This window comes from Parus major, chromosome 1, assembly GCF_001522545.3.
Source record: "Parus major isolate Abel chromosome 1, Parus_major1.1, whole genome shotgun sequence".
Taxonomy (NCBI): Eukaryota; Metazoa; Chordata; class Aves; order Passeriformes; family Paridae; genus Parus; species Parus major.
In genome coordinates, this window is record NC_031768.1 from 5619131 (window position 1) to 5645783 (window position 26653).

General features: G+C 37.1%; 1 protein-coding gene across 1 annotated transcript in view; it reads left to right on the plus strand.

Annotated features, from left to right (window-relative positions):
* The window catches only part of TRAPPC10 (trafficking protein particle complex 10), a 37844-nt gene that overhangs the window by 8558 nt on the left and 2633 nt on the right, over positions 1-26653 (plus strand). Inside the window, exons 2-22 of the mRNA XM_015630270.3 lie at positions 951-1032; positions 1723-1858; positions 2944-3140; positions 4496-4691; positions 5795-5906; positions 6893-7140; positions 8885-9031; positions 10863-10977; positions 11478-11554; positions 13383-13474; positions 14620-14760; positions 15579-15691; positions 16707-17221; positions 19624-19765; positions 20982-21140; positions 21807-22036; positions 22813-22913; positions 23261-23387; positions 24087-24257; positions 25627-25804; positions 26204-26398. Of these exons, the coding sequence (XP_015485756.1) occupies positions 951-1032; positions 1723-1858; positions 2944-3140; positions 4496-4691; positions 5795-5906; positions 6893-7140; positions 8885-9031; positions 10863-10977; positions 11478-11554; positions 13383-13474; positions 14620-14760; positions 15579-15691; positions 16707-17221; positions 19624-19765; positions 20982-21140; positions 21807-22036; positions 22813-22913; positions 23261-23387; positions 24087-24257; positions 25627-25804; positions 26204-26398 (3474 nt within the window). The remainder of the gene's footprint in view (positions 1-950; positions 1033-1722; positions 1859-2943; positions 3141-4495; positions 4692-5794; positions 5907-6892; positions 7141-8884; positions 9032-10862; positions 10978-11477; positions 11555-13382; positions 13475-14619; positions 14761-15578; positions 15692-16706; positions 17222-19623; positions 19766-20981; positions 21141-21806; positions 22037-22812; positions 22914-23260; positions 23388-24086; positions 24258-25626; positions 25805-26203; positions 26399-26653) is intronic.

Sequence of the window (26653 nt, forward strand, 5' to 3'; positions counted from 1 at the left end):
GGAGGCAATGCCTGGTTTTGTGTCTAGCTGTGAGATTGGGGGGTGGGAGGGAGAAGAAAGAATGTCAGATACTTCTTCAGCTGCAGCTTCCAGTTCCACAGGAAGGTGAGAAGAGCTTCCCTTTCTGGTGTGCAGAATGATTGTGAAAAGGAAAACCACCAGGAAATAGCAGAATTGTGTACAAGGCTGTTAAAATCTTAGTTAATGTTTTGTCCTTGTCATAGGCTCCTTGTACCTAAGAGAATTTAAGAATTGTTGTTGAAGGGTTACTGGTAATATATTTTTTTCATGTGCTAAACACTCCATTTTGCCCCAACTTGTGTAGAAGGAGCTCTGGCAATGGTGTTGTATTTAATGTAGGTGTTTGGGACCTGCATTGTGTTAAAAGACCTCATATTTCTGAAGACTTCAAGAGCAGGGTTGTATTCTTGTGTTTTTGTATTAACAGCCCCAGATAAAGAGGAGAGAGGAATGATGTCCAGTAAAGCACAAAACGTGCTAAACCAAATTTTCTTGGGGTAGGACCAGCTACAGAAGGATAGGAACCACTCTCTACCCAGTCTTCTGGTTTGGGAAGTCTAAATTCTGGAGTATTTTTAAATTTTATTTTATTTCATTTTTTTAACCAAAGACTCCAGCTAAGGAGCTGCTTGTCTTGTTTTTGGAGTTGGACCAGCTTTATAATACTCTTTTTGGTATATGGATTATGTTGCTGTGTGGAAAATCACAATAGGAAGTTTGTAACAGTGTATGTATTATGTGCCTGCTTAAAAGTGTTGTATTAAGTCTTGTGAGTGATTTAAAAAAATCTAGTTCTATGCTGGACTCCAGTTTCCACATAGTAGACAAAATTAAATGTTCTTAATAAAAGCAGACCATTAGTAGAATAGCATATTAACATATATTCTATAATTTGCACATGCTAATATATGAATGCCTTTCATTTTTAGGTGCTGGAGATCAGAATTTATTTACTTCCTTGTATCCTACACTTTCTCAGCAGCTTCCTAGAGAACCCATGGAATGGAGGAGGTAAACTTACATTATATTCTGTGATACTGTCTCAATGTCCATTTTTTGACTTGAGTAAATATGTATTTGTTGTGTTCTGAGGAGCTTTTACCGTAAATTGAGTCGAACAGAGGAACTGATTTGAAGAAATTGGAGAAACTAGATAATCAAAGTGAATGTTGTGCACTTCAGGATGATCTTTTCAACCCTTCAACTTTGCCTGAAGAAAAATTATAGTAATGCTGTGTTCCTCCTCTTGATTTTGTGGTTTGCAGATTTGTCTTGGTGTGCTTTGATGTACTTTGGCAGCTGTGTTCAGAAAGTGATATGTTTTCTTCTCAGTGAGAATATAGGTAGACCTCACATGGAGTTAGATGTACTTCCCTTCAGAAATCTTGGTATGGCACTGTTTTGTGATTTTTTTTTGAAAAAAATATTTGGGGAATTCTCCTATTTGGTGTTTTCTACTTGTCCTAGAGATACAGAAAATCTTTTACTGGAAGAAAGCGGAAGAGCTTCTAGCTTCTGTTCTTCAAAAAGGAGCTTTTATCTTATTTCAAGCAATACCAAAATTTAGTTGACTTTATACAAACTGCAGTGAGTGTAGTTTATGGGTTTCCAGTGCCAGAGTATTTCAATTTATTTCTCTTCCCCACAACACATGTTCATTTTTCTGTTCTGTCCACTAATTTCAGTTTTTAAACTCTGTAGGTCTTATGGCCGTGCTCCGAAGATGATTCACCTGGAATCCAACTTTGTGCAGTTTAAAGAGGAGCTACTACCCAAAGAGGGGAATAAAGCCCTTTTGACTTTTCCCTTCCTTCATATTTATTGGACAGAATGTTGTGTAAGTACTCAGAAAAACTCAAATTTTAAAAATAAATTGTTCACATAAGCATGGAAAGCAAGTGAAAATAACAGACAGCACAAACAGAAAGTCAAAGCAATTAAGTCTGTGTTGCATAAGCATGCATACCTGATATGTTGCTGGAAACAAAACTTACCTTGAGCACTTCATTCCAAAAGTAGTATCTTTGTAATGTTACTTGACACTAAGAGGACAGGCATTTGAATAACCTGTTTCCAGTACTTTGTCACAAAAAGGCTCAGGATCTTACAGTGATACTGGAGTGGCACAAGGCACTTTCTTCGTAACACAGAAATGTGGCCAGGCTAGTTCAGTTATGATCTGTTGTTGCACTCAAATCTAAAGTTATGCTCTTTTCCCTTTAGTTCCATCTTCTCTGTATGTCAGGTACTGGTGGATGTCAGCAGTTTAACTGGGCAAGATTTGGAATGTCTTAATCCTGTTTATCTCCAGTTCACTGCCTTTTGGTTTGCCTCTGTTGTGAATTAATTATCCACTTGAAGGACACAGGCGACATCTGATCTGTGACCAGTCAAAAAGAACAGCCTTAAGAATTATCTGAATATATTTGTGTAACATCAACCCAGAAGCAAAATAATTCCAAACAATGCTTCTGGTTTTTTAAAAAAATATATATTTATGAAAAAGCTTTTAAACAGGTTGAGATTTGAGCAGTACAGAAGGTGCAAATATCACACTTCTGTTACTATGTGAAAATAAAAGAGTTTGGCTTTGTAATTTCAAACATGTTTTTATTGTAAAGCTCTAGAAGGTGTAAAATAAAGATCTTAAATGATGTTTAAAAATTTTAATTTCAGTCATCTAAAGAATGATAATGTACCAAATACTATATTTGCTGTTAACCAAAATACTGGAAATCAATTAAATTAAAAGATTAGAGTTTCACTATGCTTTACCTCATTTAATTTTTTTCAGTAAGTGAACTTACTGTCACTAATTCCATTTGATATGTCTTTCTGTTTGCCTTCTTTTGGAACAAAACTTGCCTTTTGAAATTGTTCAGAATGTTTGTTTGATTTGATGATTCACACTTCTCATCCCAGGACACGGAAGTGTACAAAACCACAGTCAAGGATGACATCACCAAGTGGCAGAACGTTCTCAAAGCTCACAGCTCAGTGGACTGGCTGATTGTGGTGGTTGAGAGTGATGCCAAGAAAAAGAACAAAACCAATATCCTTCCCCGAACCTCTATCGTAGATAAAATAAGGAATGACTTCTGTAACAAGCAAAGTGACAGGTGAGCATTCCTGGGCTTGCAAACATTTTCATCTTTTGACTGGTGTGCTGATTTATAAATTCATCTCCATATGCAAGACATTTAAAGACTTCCCTTGATATCCAGCATTCAGACTGGTGGCTCAGTAAGATCTGTGCTTAGAAGGAGGCTGGTACAAAGAATAAAGGGAGAAATTTTATTTTCAGTTCTTCCTGGGTTTTGTGGCAGCTTTGAAATGTGTTTCAAATAGTTTTTGAATATCTCCTCCTGGCTAAGAGAGGTTTAAGGGGAACAGTGTGATGATAATCAGCTTTTAGACCTTCAGGGTTTTTTGTTTGCTTAGAAGCATGAAAAATCTTACCAGAGTTACAGGTATTGGGAGTGATGTTAGTAGGGAATATGAAGTAGGGCTGATTTTTTGCCATTGTACTCTTTGCTGGTCACTTAATCACCTTTCCACTCTGAAACAATTGACATGAGTCTAGTTTCTTCAGATGTTTTTATTCTAAGGAAATAGTAATGAATGTATGAAACTGTTTTCACTTTCATTAAAGCCAACAAAACAGGGGTTTCTAACCAGAAATAGTGTTTTATGTGGATGAGAGACCTTCCTGTCTTTGGAGATATCATTAATTTTCTGGATGTTAATAAATTGTGATAGAAAAACTGTGTAAGGAAGATGCTCTGAAAAAGTCGATTTATTTGTGAATCAGTGGGATCTGTTTATTTTCTGAGAAAAGCAGGGGGAGTTTTAGCAAATAGGATGTGTAAAACCAGATTGAGATATTTCAAGAATATATTATGGATGATTATTTCAAGTGAGATAAATATATGTTTCTATATAGATAGATATATTGATACAGATATCTAATCAGGATCTAGTAGATCCTGATTTGTATTTTTTATAATCTTTACCAGGAGTAGCTATATTTGCTGTTCTGCTGATTTGTATTGCTAGGCAGACTTTCTTTTTCTAGGCTAATTTCTAGGATTTTCTACAGCATTACTTATATTTAAGTAGTTAGAATAATGTATCCATTATTTTCTTCCAAAAAAAAAAAAAAAAAAAGATTTAGAGTACTCATTCTGGCTAAAACACTTAACTCTTCTCATAAACTATATCATGTGAAAAAGTTTTTTAAAAGCTACCAAGCCCCAGCCAAAAAAAAACCACCAACCCAAAACCCCAACATAGCTGCCTCCAAACAAACAAACATAACCCTCAACCTTGGTTTTTTTTTCCTCTGATTAATGTGGAAGAAAAACTAAATATTGTTCACTCTGGATTTGTCAGGAATGCACAGTATTCAACTGGGCATTTATATGTGAATTATATGTTTTCCTCCTCAAATTCAGTTTTATCAATCTCTTTACAGATGTGTGGTACTTTCTGACCCTTTGAAAGACTCTTCCCGTTCTCAGGAATCTTGGAATGCCTTCCTGACCAAACTCAGGACATTGCTTCTCATGTCCTTTACCAAAAACTTAGGCAAGTTTGAAGATGACATGAGAACTCTGAGAGAGAAAAGGACTGAGCCAGGATGGAGCTTCTGCGAGTACTTCATGGTCCAGGTAAGAGTCTCTTGATATTGAAGAAAATACTTGAGTCCTAGTTTTAAAAATGATGCTTTTTTGTTGTAGTTGGATTTCTGGTACTTTTAATGTTTTGATCATTCTTTGAGGGTTGAGGCAGGAATTATGGAGACTGGTTTAAAAGCAGGTTTGAGTTACCTTTTAATAAGTTAATGCAGTAATACAGTTTCCCAGTGTTAAAAAAGCAGAATCTCTTCAGGCTTGTCAAAGTTTTATGAAGCTCAATTGGAGCAAACAAATTGCATCTAAAAAGTGTTTTAGTAGTTGATCTTGGATTTGGGGTAAATGTCCCATTACTGTGCATACACACTCTAACTCACAATTGGTATTTAATATGAATGTGGCTGTTTTCTTTGTTCAGATTGTTCTTAGTATTTGTGGAAGTGATGTTTAGAAAAGTGTCTCTTTTGAAGTAATCCATATAGAGAGTGCCATGAATTCTATTTTTTATGTAGTTATAAATACAATTCTGTTTTAGCTGATTTAAAGAAAAGCAAGAACCCCTTGTTTGATAAAATCAAAGTCTCAATTCCTTTGGAATTTTCTTGTCCCTGTACAGTGCTGATCTCTACCACATCCTCATGTCTCCTTTGACTGCATGTGCTGTCTTTTGCATAGGATATATCTAATTTTGAGGCCTTTTCTACTTAGCAGTTTGGTTTTGTGTACAAAAAACCCTTTTATGATGTGCTGCAACTGATGCCTTCATGGTGTAAACTGAGAGGAAATCATGAATACTATTATGGGAGATGAGTCTTCAGCATTTATTATTTTATTTATTTAAATTCAAACTTTTAATAGATTTATGACCAATATCTTGTAGTGAATCAGGATCTGGACACACATCAAAATTTACTGGCAGAGCTGTACAAAATTTCTTTTTGTGAACCTCCCTGGGTTGGGAAGAAATCTGCTCCAATGGCAGGTTTTTATTTATGTGTGAAATTAAAATTAAAAAAAAAAATAGCTCTGTGGATGGATGGGGATAATACTGTAATAGGCTGTAATACCAGACATGAATAATGTCAATAATTACAAAATAATAACAAATAATGTTTCCTGTATTGCTTGTGTGCCAAAAGGAAGAGCTGGCCTTTGTCTTTGAGATGCTGCAGCAGTTTGAGGATGCCCTGGTGCAGTATGATGAGCTGGATGCCTTGTTCTCTCAATATGTTGTCAACTTTGGGGCTGGTGGTAAGTGTCTGAAAATGTGAACTAAATGTTGAGTGCAGGGATCCCTGCACTGTGCTGAGCAGTCCTGTGCTTTGGGCAGTCACAGGGAGGCTGCACCAGGCAGTTTGTGCTCTTGTTTTATGTTGTGTGCAAACACAATTGTCCATCAGTTACAGTATTATCAAAATTTTGTTTCTTGTCTCTGAGTCTTAGAAGCAATTTTTAATGAAAACCTGTGTTTTGCTCTAATGGGATGATTGTTACAACCAGAACCCTGAGCTGTGAAATGACACAAGTATTGATCTGGCTGAGATACAGCTGCTGTTTTTATAGCTGACTGCTAGGTTTTTCACTAAAGAGCTTTCTGGAAAAGTGCATTCAGTGTTGCCTCAAATTACACAAGATGTTTGGTAATCACTCCAAAACTTAGTAGAAATAGGTGCTTAATCTGCACTACAGAAGATTTAACTTCATTTTCAAGAAAAATTACTGTGCAAGAAGTATCAAATAGCTTTAAACTGTTTTTATGAGCTAAAGCACATGCTGTTATATAACAGCTTTAATGAGCTATGTTTTATGAATCTGGTGAAAATACAGTGCAGGAGTAATTGCAGTGAAACAGATTTGTGCTGAACCCAGTGAAATACCTGGAAGTGGGGGCACATCCTTGATTGCTGAGTAAGAAATACTTAAGCAGATAAAGCTTGTTTGTTTTGAACTTCAGGTAGGCTTAATTGCTAATAAATAAACTACAGACAGGTTGTCACTATACTGATAACAAACATAGAATTAAGACAAAATGCCTGTGGAAATTGAATGTGAAATTCAGTTATCTTAGCTTGCTGGGGAAATTCTGGTGGTTTTGTGGTTTGCTTTTTGAAGTTAAGTCATTTATCCATGTGATAAACTTGGGAAGGACTAAGGCAGCTCAGATCTCTGGAGGGAGGATGAAGAGGCTTTCCTAGAAAGCAGTGGTTGATTCTTGGATATTAACTTTGTTTATTTAGATGGTGCAAACTGGCTGACGTTTTTTTGCCAGCCAGTGAGAAGTTGGAATGGCTTAATTCTGCGGAAACCAATAGACATGGAGAAGAGAGAGCTGATTCAGAACCAAGAGGCGACGCTGCTGGACCTGCGCAGTTACCTGTTCTCTCGGCAGTGCACGTTGTTAATCTTCCTGCAGAGGCCATGGGAGGTTTCCCAGCGAGCACTGGAGCTTCTTCACAACTGTGTGCAGGAACTCAAGCTGCTGGAAGTGAGTCAGTGTCATCTATTCCACTATGTAAATCTAATGAGATGTTTCAAATTTAGCTGTTGCTGACCAGCATTCAATAAGCACTGGCTGGGAGTTACCAAAATGATGCTTTAATAACAATTGTGCTGCACATGATTGTGTCATCATGAGGATGTCTTTGGCAAGAAATTTGGAGACATCACATCTGGGAACCAAATCTGTTTAGTTAAATTGTTTTAGTTTTCACCTAGAAGGTTATTCTCTAAACTGGTAGTTATTTGCCTGGCTTTTTCATGGATTTATTACCAATCTGTTGAACTGTAGTTCCCCTAATTTAAATCTATAGCAGTGTTGTATTGAAGGAAATAAGTGGTTATTATGCTGTTATGCAGGTTAATCCTCTGTAACAAAAAGAAGAGATTATTTCTGAATATCACTTTGTGTCTTACCCATGTCCTCATCCCATGGGTGCTCTGTTAGTTTTATCTGTGCCATTATAACAGCAGCTGCTAACTTTTGTCTGTCTGACATCGTGGTAGTAAGTTCCATCTGTTCATCTGCATTTAAAAACTGCAAATCTGCTTCAGATGCTTTGCTGAACACCTTCATGTGTTCTCAAACTAATGTGTAATTCCCACAGATAGTATGATTTGTGTGTGCATTTTGTGGTGTTTTTTCTTTTGTTTTGTTTTTAATTTCCAAAATGCAGTCTTCTAGATCTCTGAAGGCCTTTCCTTCAGTTCCCCTTTTGCTGCACCCACTATTTGGAGTTTTCCTCTGCACTGTCTCATTTCTGCTGCTCCTCTCTTGCTGTGGTGGTCCAAACTGAATGCAGTGTCCTGACTGTGAGACAGTGACACTTAATTGTGCATAGCCTGTACTTCCCCCTGTTGTGATCCTTTTTCTTAATGCAGGCAAACCTCTTAACATGGCCACTGAACACACAGCAGAAATCTAAACTACTCTGTTCTTAGGATCCTTGTATTCCTGAAAATTCTTTCAGAATTCAGATCTTTATTATTTCTCCAAGTTCATTGTGCTCATACTTTGGACTTTTCTATCCCATTAGTTATCTAGTTTTTTATAGGTTTCAGGACTTTTATGGTCTTTCTAAAAGGAACATTTTTGCATGGGTTATGAACAGGATTTTGAAACACCATTATTGTGTCTATATTCCGTGTATTTAGTTATGCTCATCTTTATCTTAATTCTTGAAAAGATTCTAGTATCAGACTCTCTTGTCTTTCTCTGTCCTTCTCTTTTTGTATTTTTTTGTTTGTTTCCATCTCCATTTTTTAATTAATTGTCCATGACAGATGTTTTATCCTTTGATGAATAAGCTTATTTTTGTGAAGGAATCTTTGAGACTAATTTGTTTCTTCCAGGTTTTTAACACTTCACTATACTTCCATTTCAGTCTCAATTAGAACTGATGTCTCCTTAGGAAAGTAGCAGTCTATTTACAGAAATTTTTTCCTAACTCTGTTTTCCTTAAGCTGAGTTTTCAGATTTTTGGAATTTTTCCAAGACCTATTAGTCTTCCTTTCCTTCTCTTGCATCTTGATGAATGTATCAAATCTAGTTAATATGTTTTGTGAACTAATATATATAAATTATTCAGTAGGCAGCAAGAGTTGGGCTGTGCTTTGTGTATTCTGCGAGTAAACTCTTCTAAGAGGTTTTGCTGTATACAGTACATTTGCTGAAGTATTTTCTCATCTGAAAATGTTTTATTTCCCAGTTAATTTTACCTGTTCATCTCCAGGTCTCAGTTCCTCCTGGAGCTTTGGATTGCTGGGTGTTTTTGAGTTGCTTGGAAGTCTTGCAGAGAATAGAGGGCTGCTGTGATAGGGCTCAAATAGATGCAAATATTTCCCACACAGTTGGCCTGTGGAGTTATGCCACGGAGAAGGTGAGTGAATGATGTGTGGGGTGGTGGTATTACAATGTTGAAATAGAATATTTGTTTCCCTGGAACAGATTTTGTCTTTTTTATTGTAGAATATAATACTGGATTCTGTACATTCTCCTGAATCTAGTCTAGATGAGACATCCATGTTTATATTCATTTTTTCCTTTGTCATTTGAAGTCTGGGAATTACAAGGGTTTGTTCTCTTTTTCTGTTCCCTCCATTCCTCATCATTTGATAATTAATCACTAGTTTGATTAAACTCTAGAATGAGCTCAGTCCACATTGGCTGAGCAGGAGAGCATGTGAATTTCAGATACAGCAGAAAAAATGCCCAGATTTGGATGCATTTACCATTAAAAATGGAGATTACAGCAGTCTGTTTACACAGCTCACTATTTCTCCAGCATGTTGGTGCAGCAGTACTGGGCCCCTGCCTTCACTGAGGGCATTACCCTTGGTGTCCTGTGAAAAAGACAAATAATTTCCAATTTGTCAGTTACCAGCCTTTACCATAAATGTTCTAAAGTGAACTTTTCAGTTTGGTTAAACTGCTTCCCTAACTTTCAAGTTCTTACTCTTTTCCTATGAAAGATGTGATGTTTGAGGTTGTTACTGCTTTCCACAGTTGAAAAACATTTTAGAAAGAAGGTAAACTCCAGAAACTACTGAAATAGTCTCCTGTGGTGTGTGTGGATGTTTTTGAAGACCAACATCTTTTGAAGACTCACCTTTTTGTTTGCATAGCCTGTAGAATATTTGCTATTTATTTTAATCATAGTTTGCTCATTTTTCAGTAGACTTAATAATCCTGTAATTGAGCCTTTGAGGTCCTTGTTTTATTACAAAAGCAGGGAAATGAAATTTCACCTTGAAGAGTTATTGCTAAGATGAAAAAGAGGGAGGTGGAGATCAGAATAAAGGAAGCAAAGAATTGTTTAAAATGGCAATTGGTGCATCAGATTCTTCCTATGCTCCTTAGAAGTTTCTATGGAAGATAAGTTACAATGTAAGATGGTAATGTTCTTCCCTTCCATCATTTTTCTAACACAATGGGTAAAGGGAAGAATTTCAGGATAATGAGTGACAGTAAGGTGGAACTGACTGAATGAAGAAATTTAGCAACTAGTGACAAAATTAAGAGGGGTTTAAAATAAATTAAAAAAAAAAGGTTAATATTCATCCCCATTTCATATGTGACAAGCTGAGACCTGTATTCCATTGCAGGCTTAATCAGTAGTTGATTGAGTTTTCTAAGTAAATGAGCCAAATGGCCAATAGATAAGAGCTTCTTTAAGACAGAATTCTGCATCTTGAGCCACCAACTGCTGTCTAGAAGGGGTTTTATGGTAGTTAACTGTATTAATGCTGTTAGCTGTGCTAATCTCTTTCAGGAAGGTTTTCTCCTAAGTACAATACTTCAGGTGAATTTGCAAGCTACCTAATCCCTGTACTGCAGACTTGCCTGCTTTTCTTGATTATGCAGTTTTCAAAAATACAGACACAGCTATTAGAAATAATCTTTGGTCATAACTGCTGAACATCTCAAGCTTTGTTGGTGTTTGTGATGAAAACCAGAAGGATTTACTCAGATTAGGTGTTGTGCATGTAAGGATCTGTGTGTGTAGGCATGTTCCAATATTCAAGTCAGTAACTTATATGCAATTTAGTTCCTTAACAAATTACTTTATATTGGGAGAATAACAGTTAATTTTAGGATCCTGTAAGCAGCATAATATGAAAGCAATGAAAATGGAATGATGTAATAGAGCAAGAGGAGTTTTATATTGATTTTATAGCCTATTAAAAGCAAGCATCTGGCTTCTCTTGTAGTTGAAATCTCTGGGTTACCTGTGTGGACTTGTGTCAGAGAAGGGACCCAATTCAGAAGACCTTAACAGGACTGTGGATCTGTTAGCAGGGCTGGGAGCAGAGCGCCCTGAAACAGGTATTTCCAGGAACAGTGCAGTTCCTCCCAATAGCTGACATTGTCTGAAATGCAGAGCACAGAAGTACATCAGTAAGAAGAATTTTCAAGTATCCCTACATATACACAAACACATTGATAGAACTTTATCTCTTAAAAGTTCTTTTAATGCCAGTTTAGTTTTTCTAATTATTAATGCATCTCCTTACTGCTGCAAGTGTAAGTTTTTCCATTGGTACTCCACTTCCCAGCATTTAGATGAATGGTCTTGAACAACACTGGATTTGAATTAAGGTCTTAATGCTTTCAGACAAGTATTTAAAATAAAATTACTGGAAAAACAAATGGAGGATACCTGATTGTGTGCAAATGGATAACCTGCACCAGGAACTACAAAGTGATATTAGTTTCTAGTTTTCTCTCCACTTTCTACTGGAGAAAAAGCAGGGATGGGGCATGGAGGGATGCTGTTCTCGGAATGTGTTTGTAAGTGACACCTCTTGTCCTGCTTTTTTCCAAAGCCAATGCATCACAGAGCCCTTACAAGAAACTCAAAGAGGCCTTATCATCTGTAGAAGCTTTTGAAAAACACTACTTAGTAAGTATGACTTTTGCTTATTTATAATAGTTTTGTGTGTTTATACTGTGGATTACATAGGGCCAAAGTTTTCAAACCTGAGAAGATACATTGAGAACATAAATCTGTATTTCCATATTTTGGTCTCAAAGGTTATTTCTTGCACACTGAGTGCAAGGCTGATTTGTTTAACAGGCTGTAGGGGCCCCAAGTTTCAAACATTTGTGTTAACTTTAATATTTACAGTTATGAGCTGGAGGTTATTATCTGTGGGTATGTATACTTAGATATTAAAAAAGCCAATGTCATGGCTGTCACCTTCTGCTATCCCAAATTCAGAATTAACTGATTCTTTCCCAGAAGAATATTGATGTGTGAATTCAGCTTCCCTTTAAATGGCTTGGGCTTGAATTTTGCAATGGGTATTGCATGATTAAAGTTATACTGTTGATTTTTTTTAATATATAAACTGTGGGACATCTGTGGATAGCAGGTTTGTATTTGGCATAGATTGATACACAGTGAGGATTCTAATATTGTGCATGTTTATTTCCTGACAGCTCCCCTGCTGAGGAGCCATTGTAATGATTTCAGGTTTTTTTGTTTTGCTGGTTTAGTTTTTCAAATAGAAAATTGTTAAATAAAACAAAAAACTCTTGACTGTCGCAAGATTTTTTGAGGGCTTGGTTTGACAGTTTTTGTTAGTTTTTTTAAAACTTTTTTCCCTTAAATAGTTTTCCTTTAAAATTTCTCATATTTACATATGGCCAATATGATTTTCTGGAAAAAACCTGAAGAAAAATTGAATACTTTTCTTGAAACATGACAACAGTGATATTCAATTTTACAGAGTTTTATCAAAAGGAAAAAAACTCTAAACATTTTGTCTGAAGATACTGGGTTTCACTTTTGTTCTTCATTTATTTATAGGACTAGCTGTGTAACTGGATCAGAATTAAAATCTTCAGAGTTGCCACCTTCTCCTACTATTCAGTTCCAAATTGCACCTGAAGATCTCTGCTAAGCTTAGCAGTGACTTCCTAAATTTAAGAAACTAAGTGGGATCTGTAGTGTTTGCCAGAGGAATTTCCATTTCTCTTTTTATTTATGACTGCACTTTTATGCAGTGGAAATTCAGTATCAGATACACTCTAAAAGATGGTTTTCTGTGTAGCTGTCATGTAAATATATACATTTTATGTATACTCATATTAATTCTTGTATTCAGTGGACAAGAACATAGAATTAGTTTAAACTTACAGACACACCTAAGATAATTTATTTGCATTTATAAAAAATAAAATCTTCTCAGTTTGAAGCCATTCTCCTTTATCCTGTCACGATGTGATGTGTTTTTTATACATTTACACATCTGGCCAGAGATTATTATGGACTTTGGAAAGAAATTGGGTGGTTGAACACAGTGTGTGTGTTGTAACTGCTAATTTATGTTTGCTGCTGTTATTAAAACTTAGGGCAAGGGGAGGAAGGTGAGCAAGGGGAAGAAGGTGACACTTGGACACTGTGGCTGCACTGGAGATTAAGCTTAAAGATGAGGGATAAACTTTAATTTGGGAATGCAAGCAAAATTCTTTTAAGGCACTCTTGTGAAAATAATTATTCTGATTATAACTTAGCATTCACAGATATGGGATATGACCAGCTGCAGGAGGAGTGAAGGTGACCTGTTACAAACTGCTGTGTATTTTGTGCTCAGGGCAAATGTGACTCATTCTGGGCATTTTATTACAGTAACTTAATCACTGGCTATGAGTTTGTGTGAAATAACCATACAGCTGCCAAAAATACATAAAGCTTATAATGGTTTCTTTTCTTTTCTTTTAAACAGGATCTGTCCCATGCCACCATTGAAATGTACACAAATATTGGAAGAATTCGCTCAGCCAAGCTTGTGGGAAAGGACTTGGCAGAGTTTTATATGTAAATGACTCTTTAAAATGTCTTAAATGCATTGCCTTTGAAAAGTTTGAATATTATCCCTGAGGAAGATATGCTGTCATTAAACTGGAATTTTAAAAAGTATTTTTGAAAACTTAAATAAACCCTGTTTCAGGCTGTATTTCAGGAAAAAAAAAAAAAAGAAAACTAGCAATCTCTTTTATCAAATATTAATTCTCACCTCATGATTTTGTACTCTTACCTTTAACTGTCCTATGTTCTTTAGCTTGATGCTTTCTTCTAGGGAGAAAAGGATCTGAAAGATAACAGTAAACTTTGAAATAAGTCAGAAGCCTCCTTAGGAAGCAGGCTATAGTGAATGCATTTGTTACCTGAGCTACAAATAATAGACTGCATCTATCTAAAAAAAGCCAGAAAACACGTTTTTGGAGAGTAATCCATTTCATATTTGAGGTTATCATTGCAAAGTGGTTGTTTCACCTCCTGTGAAACAGTGATTTTATTCCTGATTTCCAAATATATTTTTTTGTTTTATCTCTGCTGTTCAAATCCTCTGAGAAAACCTCCTGCATTTTTCTGTGTCATTTTTTCTTATTTAGAAAAATTTGGGAGTCATAAGTGGTTTATTTTGGAAAATATATTGGGGCATGCTTCCCACCAATACTCACTTAAGCAGTCTGATCTCCACATTGCAACAGATTCTCCTAAATTAACTTAAATTTTCACCAGAGGGAGTAATGTTATGTTTAAAGACTGCCATGGAACTGCTGTGTGGTGATAAAATTTTCACTGAAGTATTCTTCTGCTTCAAAATTTTTGAGTAAGCAAATTTTTAGCTAACTGTCAGAAGCTTTAGGTGGCTTTTGTTTCATTTGTGGGAGGTTCCTTCACCTCATTTGCTCTGACTTGGGACAGATCTGCATATGGAGCCTTTCATTGACATGGAATAATGACATTAACTGCAGTTCTACTTGCTTAAGTGAATTGCAGTAAAGGAAAGCACATATATTGATATGTGACCAGAAAGTTAAAATGGTTCACTGCAGTTTGTCCTCTGTTTCCTTGCAGTGTTCCTCCCCCACCAGCACCTTGAGAAAAGATGTAAAGAGTTTTCATGGCTGCAAAGGTTCTTACATTGTTCTGTGCTCATTTTTTCATTTTCCAAGGAGGAAGAAAGGTCCCCAGAAGGCAGAGGTGTATCTTCAAGGAGCACTGAAAACCTACCTTGCTGAGGGCTGGGCACTGCTGGTCACACACACGAGGAAGCAGCTGGCTGAGTGTCAGAAGCAGCTTGGGCAGATTGAAAAGTATCCTCTAACAGGCAGAGCCAGAACAATTAAGACAGGAGGAAATGATGCTTGGGATTATTTTTCTGACATATCTCTAACTTTTATTTAACAGTAGAGACTGTCAGACATGCTGAGTCTAAGCTGAGACACCTGAGTTATTTGATACCATAGACTGTATTTTGGGGGTTGTTCTGTTGTGCTGATTTTTTGTTGGTTCATGTGCTTTTAGAACAAGACACACATTCTAAATGTCATCCTCCTTTGCAAATTCCCACATCACTTTTAAAGATTCTTAAATTTTTCTGCTTCAGTGCAAGTGCTCATAAGGAATCTGAGCCAGAAATATTGCATTCTTAGCTAAATATTCAAGTGATCATTTATATTCCCAGCACTTAAAAATTTAAAGAAAGTCTTACAACTTAGTTATGGTAAGTGATGCTGTAACAGCTGGCAGATTCTCAGCCAAGTAAATTGGAATAAAATAGAATACTGAAGATTATTTAATGCAAAATGTTGGCCAGTGTGATGCAAGATACTGTGTCTTGCACACAAATACACAAATAATGATTTTTTTGTGCTCATGCATCTTTTTAGATGAGTCAGGATTGCACTGGTTAACAATGGATCATAGTTTCAGTTGGTCTGCTACAGAAGTATTGAGATTCTGCAATAATCTCAGATGATGGTGAATCTTCCATCTTTTCTTTTCTAGAAAAGTGCAGTGATGATAACAGCAGGTCTTGTCTCTAATGATCAGAAAAGCAATATTTGAATGTTTTTTTTTCAAATTTCTAATTGTTGTGGCCTTCTACTTCCTGTTTCCTTAACTTCATTAGTTATCTCCAAACGAGCAGCCTTTTAGCTGGTGATAATCACTTAACAGAAGAGGAACGCAAAAGATTTTGCCAAGAAATACTGGATTTTACCAATCAGCATGCAGAGAACCAAGGTATGTCTGGGTCTTAAAACTTAAGGTACTCTAAATCTGGTTGTTCCCTAAAGCTAGGTGGGGAGCCATTTTCTGGTTGGGTTTATTATTTTGTATATAATTTCTGAACTTTTGTTTTCTAAAACATTTATAAATCTATACTAATTAAGAATAGTCAAAGATGAGGGGGTAATTAACATTTTCATTCTGAATAGTGCAAAGTGTTCTCTTTCAGTTATGTTTATTTGCTTTAACAGGCCATAATTTATTGTGTGTTGGGTTTTTTCAGTTCCTAACCTATCTTTATCTCTCAGTGCTGGCATGCAAGTGGCAGCTCTGTGATAGTACATCCTGGATTTTGATGTTAGATCTGTGTCCATCCACTTGCAGCTTATTATTTTGTCCATCCCATTTCCTCTCTTTATTCTTCATGCTGCTTCAGTAACATCTTCTTGTCAGATATTCATCATAATTCAAATTCATATGGAATATTTCCTGTAGATCTGAAGAATACTTATTTTTATTCAGAATTTTTTTATTAATGATTAGATGTACCATAAGTAATATGTTATTTCAGACTTGATTCTTAATTAATTTTAGGTACTGCCTTAGGGTTGTTTTTGGAATGCAGAAAGAGAATGAAAACCCCTTGCATAGCAGAGCTGCTGGCTCAAGGCACCAGCCTGATTATTGGTTTCTTAAACTAGTACAAGCTCTGGGAAGTTGATCAGTTAATGCTACTGAGTTCTGTAGTAATGAAATGTTCAGCTTCTGCTTGGACAATCTCTCTTAATTCAGTTGTTTCTAATAGCCTGAAAATGGAAATTGTAGTATAAGTAACTGTTGGAGAACATCTCAGCATCTTCTAACTCTCATGCAAGATAAAAAATTGGAAAGCATTGATTCGTTGTGAAATGATGCTTTATTGAAGAGTTGTTGATCCATTTAATTCTAGGGATTGAATTTTTAAGAGAAAAATTTTGCTCATCTTCAGCAGCACTGGAAAATAATATAATCCCTGTTTTTATCTTTCCAGGTCAAAAGGTTATATTGCCTATGCACTCCTTTGCCCAGCTGAAAACTCTGCATTTTGACCCTCCAAATGCTGTTGTCCACGTGGGTGGAAAGTTGTCCATCGAGTTGACTTTGCTAAGCCAAATGCCCATCCCTGTCCAGGTGGACCAGGTTGCCATCCACGTTCACTTCAACATTGAGAAGAACAGCTACAGGAAAACAGCCGAGTGGCTCACCAAGCACAAAACTTCTAACGGTGTCATCAGCTTCCCCAGTGAAATTACAGGCTTGCCTTTGTCGAGAAACAACCTGCCAGCACTGGAGCTGTGTGAAATGTACGAGAGGAGCCCCTCGGACAACTCCCTGAACACGGCAGGAATCATCTGCAAAAACGCACACATGCTGCTGCGGAGGCAGGAGAGCAGCAGCTCCCTGGATGTGCCCTCAGGGGTCACTTTGGAAGATGGGGCTCACGTGTTGAAGTGCAACAACTTGACTCTGGAACCAGGGGACAATAAAATAACGTTCAATATTCAGGTATGTTTTTGTAGCTGGGTGACTGTAGCACTTGTGACAGAAAAATTAGAAATAGTGGCTGAGTATTGTGCTGGTGAGTGGTGCCTGTATTGCTTCCTGTTACACTTGGATCATCCATTCCCCTGGCAGCTTTTTCTTGTTCTACACCATCATCTGCCTTGAAAGGATGCTGTTGTGTTTATGCTAAAACATAACTCTCCTACTTAAAATCATTTGAGTCAGCCTTCCTAAACTTATTTTAAACATCTTGACTATTGCTGCCAAAAATTAAACTGCTAAATTCATATGCAATATAATGTACTGCTCATGAAGTCTGCCTGTGCTGTTGAGGTCATTCAGAATAACGTCTAAAAGCTTTGAATTCTTCTTCTAGCCCTTCAGTAAGTGATTGTGTGGTTAAATTTGGTTGACAGCCTTTTCTTCTCTGCAGAGGGTGGTAGAATAATTTTTCACTTGAGGGATGTAGTAAACCTCCCTGGAAGCAGTTGAAATCAGCCACAGTATTTGAATTTAGAAGATGTTAGAATTAAAATTGTCCCCATTAGTCATCATCTAACTTACTTAGATATTAGTTACTAGTTCTTTTCGTCTGTGTAATGGCAATACAGTCATTTGAACTACCTACTGACCTAATTTCTGAGGTTTCTCATCCTTTCAAAGGATTGGGACAGGTTAATGAGACTTGGACCAGAGGCCTAGGTGGCTGGAAATGCCCTGTTATGTAAAATGAATTCACATGTATGTAAAACTGGGTTTCAGATGAAGGAGCATTACTAGAAGAAAGCTGTTAGGGACTGCACTGAGCTGGTGTTTGGGGTGAGTGGGATCAGGATGCAATTGGACACTCCAGGAGAAGAGTTGGATGGAAAGCTAGATATAGCTCTGCTTTGCATTTCCCTGGTTCTGCTGTGAATCTGGTGGCCACTGGAGGATAAACAGCCTTACTTCTATAACTCTGCTGCTTTTCCAACCTTGCTTTCAAGAAAAGAACTTAGCATGGGAAGACTTCTCAGTGTGAATCCCACAATATAGTTGTTCAAGGCATGATTTACCTGTCCTTAAATGGAAAATCTGAGCATCTTATAATTTTAGCACTGTATTATTAGATAAAACAATGAAAGCTCTAGATTTGAGCTGCAGTTTTACAAAATATTTATTAAAAATCCATTAGCATTGTAGTAATACATGGTGTCACTTTACTGGATTATACAGCTGGCCAGAGGATAGAATCTGCTGACAGCTCATTTTCTGAATTTCCTTAAAGTAATGCTTAATTGCACCACTTGTGCAGGAAGAGGAATGACTGTGCTTCTGTGACCCAGAGGGAGTATGATCCTTTCTGTAGACCTTACACTGATGATTAGCATTATTTATGCTGACAGCAATCTTCCAATTTTTTCCAGGCTTTAAAAGAGATCAGAAAGCATTGTCTAAATTCTTTAGAGCAATATTCCCATCCCTGGTTAAGATTTAAAGTATGTGTATATTACATATTACTTGACTCATCCTTTTCTGTTTTTTAGGGCTAAAATGTAGTGACTTTAATGTCAGAATGAATAATACTGAATTTCAGTCTGGATTTGCCATGTAAAGAACTACATGATGGTTGACTGTTGAGTTGGTACAGCTTTTCTCCAGAAGTTGGAGACTTACTTAATTATACCCAGCATTGGTATTTATGTATTACACTTGGAAAATAGCACATGAAGAAAAGAAAACACTTCCCATTACATAGCAGTCCCTAAGACCAAATAGAATCAAGAGTAAATATATTAGAAGGTGTTACAGATTTGCTTTTGTTTTTAATCTTATCGAGAAACATCCAGAATCACATTACTCAGGGTATGGGAAGAGTTGGAAATTAAATATGTATGTGTTACTTTCTTGTAAACATTGACTCAGGATGTGTGGTGGGGAGTGTGTGAAATCAATAGCTGGAGCTGAAAGCTGTGCCTTGTATAAATGCTGCAGGATTTTATAGCTGTTTTTATGAATTAGCCAAATAAGCACAGGTATTGTTTAGGTAGTTAATAATGTTTTTTCATAGATGTTGCACTTTAGGGGGAAATCAAACAACAAACAAGGCTAAACACACCCCAGAATAACAAACTGACAGTATAGCTACTACTTTAGTTATCTTGATTATTAGTACTTGTTAATTATAAGGTTTTCTCTTGAATCAGACAGCACTCTAGAGCTTCTATCTTAATGGGGCAAAAGGTGCTCCTTTGTGCAAATCGTGTCATTTACTCAGAAAACGGAGTTTTCTGAAATCAGCAGTTTTAATTTACAAACCCAAAGTACATGATAAGAATGAGATGGAAACATGCTGTTCTTTAGTAGAGGGCTTGTTCTAGAAGTATTTTCTTAAAAAACAACCATTCAAATGTTTTTCTTCCCAGGCCAAAGAACCTGGGACATACACTCTCAGGCAGCTGTGCACTTCAGTGGGAAAGGTGCAGTTTGTCCTTCTTCACATCTACCCCATCGTGCAGTACGATGTGTACTCCCAGGAGCCCCAGCTCAAAGTGGAGCCCATGACTGGTAGGTGCAGTGGCTGTGCTGAAGCTGCTTTGATGATTCCTCTTGTGCTCCTGTGTGTTTCATGGCTTCAGTATTACTCAGTTTGCCTTACTCTGCATTGTGAGTCTGAAATACTGCCTTGCTTTTCAAATTATCCATCATAATGTCCTGCCAGTGATGAACAACTGAGTCCAGTGCTTGGCTCTGGACACATAGTGTCACTTTTGAACTTTGATTTGAACATGTAGTGTCACTGAAATACCAGGTGTGATTTGAGCTGCCACACTGATTGGAAGTGAATATTTACATTTGTAATTGAGCAAGCTCCTTATTGGTTGTGATCACAGGGTCAATTAGGCTGGAAAAGACGTCTGGGATTGAGTCCAACCTATGACCAAACACCACCTTGTCACCCACACCATGGCACTGAGTGCCACATCCAGTCTTCCCTTCAAACACCTCCAGGGACAGTGATCATCCCCCTGGGCAGCCCATTACAATGTGTATTCCCCCTAGCTGTGAAGAAACTCCTCCTCACTTAATGCTAGAGTCCCTTTGATATTTACAATAAATAAGTAAGAAATGGGATTCTTTACTAGAGAGGATTGTAAGAACTTACTAAAAATGAGTATCAAATGCATCCACTGGTTTCAGGGGCAGCTGAACACTTATTAGAGTGTATAAATGGAAGTTAATAGTGATTTGTTTTCAGGCTATTGAGTGTGGCAGCTGAGGAGTTAATATGAATTTTGTGCTGGCATTCCAGGTTGCAGTGTGTAGCAAAGGAAGGACAGGCATGTTGGGCATAAATCAAATTAGGGACCCCTGTGAAACTGATAGCTGTGATTCTGTGTGCACACTGTCATTCTTGTTGAGCTGATTGTGTAAATGCAGCACATGGGTATGACTGGAATTGCACGTGTGAAAATACAGAGCTGTCTGCAACCTGGAGAACTTGAAAAGCTTAGTAAATTATTTGGGGTTATTGTATTTCACTGAAATCTGTGCTAGAGAGAAAGCTCATTTAAGCCATCCAAGATGGAGTGGGCTTGGGCTCTCAGGTTGAAACAAGTGCTTTCCCCACAAGTTGTATCTCAGCTGGGTTTAATGTGTCCCATAACAGAAAAACCCCACACTTGTAAGTTACCCCAGTGTGTGACCAACTGTGTGCTAACAAGCTTTACTGCATTGTAACCATGTGCTGGAATCTGTTAACAATTCCTGCTCTGTCCTTCAGAAAGCCTTTTGGCTGGCATTCCCCAGAAGGTGAAGTTCACAGTGACCACTGGTCACTACACCATGAAGAGTGGGGACACTCTGCAGCTCAGCAACGCGGATGCCATGCCCATCCTGTACCACCCTGAGAGCAAGGCTGTCATCTATTCCAACACCAGGGGTAAGCCAGGAGCTGAAAATGAATACTCTTTAAAAGGCTGACAAGTTCAGTCATCCTGAAGCAACCTGTACTTACGGTATTAAGAACACTGGCACTGTTTGTCAATAGTCATTATTAAGAACAATTTGCAACTGAGTACTTCAGTGCAAGAAAGGTCCTAAATTTTCACCCTCAAAGTAGTAGTATGAATTTGGACAAACATAGCTGGACAATTTTACTTCCATTGATGAAATCCAGAAGGCATGTGAAACTGCTGCGTGTGTTTGTGTCCAGGGTTGCTTGAATTGAAATTATGAGACTTAATTTTTACAAGGTTTTCACTTTATAAAAACTTGAATAAGTGTCATGTGATGGGCTGAAGTAGCTCTTTAGCTGGTTTGAAGTTTGTTGTTAAATTGCCCTCTCAGTTCTTTCCTGAACATTAGAAGGAACCTTTTTATTACATGGAATGTGGTGATTACCTTCCTGCAGTTAAAGAAGGATAGAGCATTACTCCTGGGAAGTTAAATATTTAACATGTGCAGATTATAGCTGGTTTGAAGAGGTTACTCTGGAGTTTTTAAACATGGATTCTTGCTGCTGTTTTTGCAAACATTGCTGGGAAGTGGATATGGCACCACATATTTTTCTATGATTTTTTTTTTCCCCCATTCTGCACATCTGTAGAAAAGATCTCAGAGTCATCATTAAGGATTCAGTCTTCTGAGAAGATCACAAGCATCAGCTTGCCAGTGGCTCCTGCTTATCATGTGATTGAATTTGAACTAGAAGTCATGTATTTGCCATCAGCCACAGAACCTGCAGTGGAGAAAGAAAACACTACAAATAAAGAAAATCACAGAAAAAACAAAGAGAAGCAGAAACAGGACAACTGCATGGCTACTGTTGACCAAAAAGTAAGATGTAGCTTAACTTTTTTATTATGAAATGTATTTGAACACATCACAAAATAGAAGTGGTGGTGAGGGGGAACTTGCTTGCTTGGAACTTATTTTTCTTCAAAAGACATATATGCAAAAATCATACTGAATGTTAAAATGTAAAGAAATTGTAAATATAAGCAGAAATATACACTATGGTTAATAAGTTGTCAGCTGTTCCCTTGGCTAATAATCTAACTTTTAGTGTTTTACCACAGTTTATAAAGCATGGAGGATACCTGTGTCTTTAATTCCAGTTTCTGATTCATGAGAAAGATGAAGTCAAATGCACTGCTTCAAATTAAAACAAATATACATTAAATGCATTTAAAAATATTTTTAGCTTGTATTTAACATATTAAATTATTATAAAGGCATTTAAATAATAGATCTTATAGAAGTTTATTTGATACTGGCCTTTGCTTTTGTATTAAGATGCCATTGGTGTCCTTTCATCTTTTCTTACTTCTATTCCCCTTCCTTCATTTATACTCTTTAGGACTGGGTATGTCAGTTCTTAGAGGAAAAGATGCTTGGAGATTTCATATCCCACTCACAGGCAAACAAAAACCTGTAGTTTTTCAGATTAGTTTTTGCATACTGATTTTTTAAAATTTTTTATTTCTTCCCCTCCTGGATGCACAAGATATAGACACCTGATAAGAAAAGTTTCTCTTAGAAAGGAGAAGAAAAGCAAAATCATTGTGCCAAAGACAATTGCAAATAAGAACTGTGTTCCCTTTTTCCTCTAGGTGACCATTGATTGTCCTTGGTCGATTTACTCCACTATTATTGCATTAACATTCTGCATACCCTTTAATGCCAAGCATTCCTTGTTGTCAGCTGGCAAACGGTAATGTACTCATTATTTATTAATTGTTTCTTTCTTCTTACAAAGTATGGAGCTGGGGTTTCATAACTCATATTTATAGCAGCCTATTTTTTTAAAATACATAAGTTGGGCTTCTACTATCTTCCCCCTGGAAGCTTGTGCATTTCCTCTTGTGTTCTTTCATGACAATAAAACAAATTTGTGGTTTTGGAAATAAGACCACAGGATTAACCCAGTTATCCTGTTTCTGTGTAGTTCTTTGGTTTTGTTTAATATGAAAGAGGATGTTTTAGAGCCTTGTTTTATGGACATGAACTCTTCCAATGTAACTGTTCAGTTTTCATTGAAAAAACTGTGTTGTTTTTCAGGAAATATGTGCAAGTCTGCGTGCAGAATTTGTCAGAACTCTGTTTCCAGCTTTCAGATTACAGCCTAAAAAATTCTGCTGAGTGTACAGATTTGCAGCTGGTACCTCTCAACCCTGCATCTCAACAGGTAAAATTCACTTGCTGGTTTATTAGATTTTTTCATCTTACAGTTTTTTCATTGGGTTTTAGGAAAAATAATCAGGTAGAGACAGTTTTCCTATTAAATACAGATGTAAACCAGTTCAGTTGCAGAACAGTTTTTTACCTTAGAATCACAGAATGGTTTGGGTTGGAAGGGAATTTGAAGATGATCAAGTTCCAATCCCCTTTCCTGGCAGGAGACTTTCCACTAGACCAGGATGCTCAGAGCTCCATCCAACCTGGCCTTGAACACTTCCTTGAACACTTGAACAGGGACAGGGCATCCACAAGTTCTCTGGGGAGCCCTGAAGTTTCTTTCAGCCTTGTCTGAACATTATAAATTGCTCATTCTTGGTGCCTGGAAAAAGTACATAAGAACATATTAGTAATTTTATTAAATTTGACTTTTGATTAAAATGTTTTCAAATATAGAATTGCACTTCACTGATTGTGAAATGTTTCCTTTTGAAACACTTGATTCTAACAATGAAATGGAAATCTTTTAAAAATATATGTATTGTGAAAAAGATTCACTTTTAGTCATTTTGTTGCATATTTCCTAATGATTTATTGAGTTTGTTTCAATAAACTGTACCAATGTCAGAACAGACAAACATGCTTGTGTGCATTTTCCCTTCTTGCTCAGAGGAAGGAAGCAGCTAACACTCCAAACATTCTCTTTCAGGTCATGTACAGTAAGCAATCAATATTCTTTGTATGGGAATTGAAGTGGACAAAAGAGCTTCCTCTCTCCTTGCAGTGCCTGTTTTCAGTCAGCTTTTGTCCAGCTACCTCTGAAGAACAGTCTCTTACCTTGAAGCCGTTCACTTATGAATTCCAAGTGGAAAATTTTTTTGTAAGTACTCTTCCAAGTATAGGGTAGCATACTGTAACTGAATATGGTTTCCTAAAAAAAATAAATATATTAGAAAAATTCTGTTTATATCATGAGGTTAATACCTGCTTAGAATCACTGGAAAGTCAGTTTGTGAGTGACAGAACTGCAGCCTGATTGTGATGCAGTGGAATTATATCCTTGCCACGGAAATGTGGTGGGGGCCATGACACTTGTGCTTAATTGTGTTCCTTTTTTTTCTGTTTTCACCTTCCTGGTGCAGCTGGAGATTGTCTGCAGCTCACTGAGCTAGCTGCTTTTTCCCTACTGGCTTAAGATTGTGCTCTCCAAAGCAAATTGCAATTTACAAAATATCTTTGCTATTGAAAGCATTGAGTAGTTTTTTGCAATGCTTGAGATGAGCTCCTCTAATGAAATATTTAGGGTTTTCTAGGCCATTATCTGAAATGTTTCTTCTTGCCCTTTATGGACAAACTTTTTATTCCTTTGATCAGCTAGGAAGCTCATAGGCTAGGTAGAATTCCTTTAATAGGAAGTTTTATCAACATGATTTAATCTCATCTCTAAACTCAGTGTTACCCTTTGTTATACTTGGGTAAAAAGCATCATGAGAATACTCTTTGTTTTTCAAATCCTTTTGTTTAAATCCTTTTCAGTGTTTTCATCCTGCTTGTTGCAAACTGGCATTGATCAACATTTCAGGTGTTTGTTTGCCTACTGGCATGCAACAAGCATTTTTGGCACCTTTATCAGCATCTTTCTGGAGTTTTTAAAGACTTTGTGAAACAGTGGGGGTTTTCTGGTAGAAACTGAATTTTGCAGGAATTAAAAATCAGTTATTTGATGTGGTCACTGTTATTCCAGAGACTATGACAGGAAAGTGGGATGAAGTAGTTCTTTATTACTCAGAATCTGAGTGATGGGTCTCTAAAGGGCAGAGCTTAGAAACTGATAAAAACTGTTTAAATGGTAAGATTCACTGCTCTATTTAGTAGGAGCATTGAAATGCCATATTAAAGTCCAGAAGTTAAGGAAAAAAATATATTTTCCCTGCTGGTTTCAGAAATAGATTGAATCAAATTTGATTTGATCTAGTGGAAGGTGTCCCTGCCCATGGCAGGTGGGTTGGAACCTGGTGATCTTTAAAGTTGCTAGTATTGCACAGCATTCCAGGATCCCATGTTCTTTGATTTACTTAAACTGAGCACAATAATGAAGTGAACATTACTTATTGATTCTTGCATTACGAAGATTTAACAGGCTGTGTCTGTTTTGTGTAAAGTTGTTACTGTACCCATTGTCCAGTTCAGTTTAAACACAAATAAAACACCCCTTTTCCTTGATAACAGCACGGTTTTCTTCCTGACAGACATTGTACCATGTGAAAACTGAAATCTTCCCACCCTTGGATGCAGAGTACTGTAAAACAGGCTCACTCTGCTCCTTAGAGGTGTCCATCACCCGGCTTGTTGAGCTCTCTGAGGTTGACAGAGATGAAGCATTAACAGAATCAGATGGATATTGCACAACAAAACTTATGTATGAAGGTAAGAGTACTTTTCCTAAGCATTTTGATAAATTTCCCCCTAATTTTTTCTTGACGATGACATCTGCCAGACTTGCTATGGCATAAATTCCTTTTTTGTGGGTACAGCTGCTTAGTAAAGCAGTTTTCATTTTGCTAGACTGGGAATATTTTATTTTCTCCTCATTAATCCACCTTCCAGTGGAATAGAAATGTTCTTCAGACTGGATAGATACAGGCTTGAGGCCCAACTATGGTCCCTTCAGTGCAGGGCTGTTTTCTTACCTTCCACAACTCTTCACACATAAAAGCTTTTTGATGTTGCTAAAATGCAGATTTTCAAAGTGCGCTAAAACTAAAAATGGAGGGTTCTCCATTTTTCACAATAGATCTTTATAGTGTTTTCTCTTTGTTCTTGCAGTTGTTGACAACAGTAGTAACTGGGCAGTCTGTGGGAAAAGCTCTGGAGTGATTTCTATGCCTGTAGCACCTCGAGCAACTCACAAAGTCCACATGGAAGTGATGCCGCTGTTTGCTGGGTACCTGCCTTTCCCTGATGTCAGATTGTTTAAATACCTCCCTCACCATTCTGCTCACTCCATGCAGCTTGATGCTGGTAAGGCCATTTTGACCACGTGGCTACTTACAGAAATGACTCTGCTTTTCCTGTATTCTTGTGTAAAGAGAAAAGCAAAGCAAAAAATACACTGACAATACATGGACTTGGTCATAAATGGACCAGGTACTCATAGGTGCCTCTGCTACCTTCACTCACAGTCCTAAATTGAAACTTGCTCTCATGGGAACTTTCAATCTGGGTTGCCACCTGAATCTCTGAGGAGGAATAATAAATGCATTGTTCTCTTACATT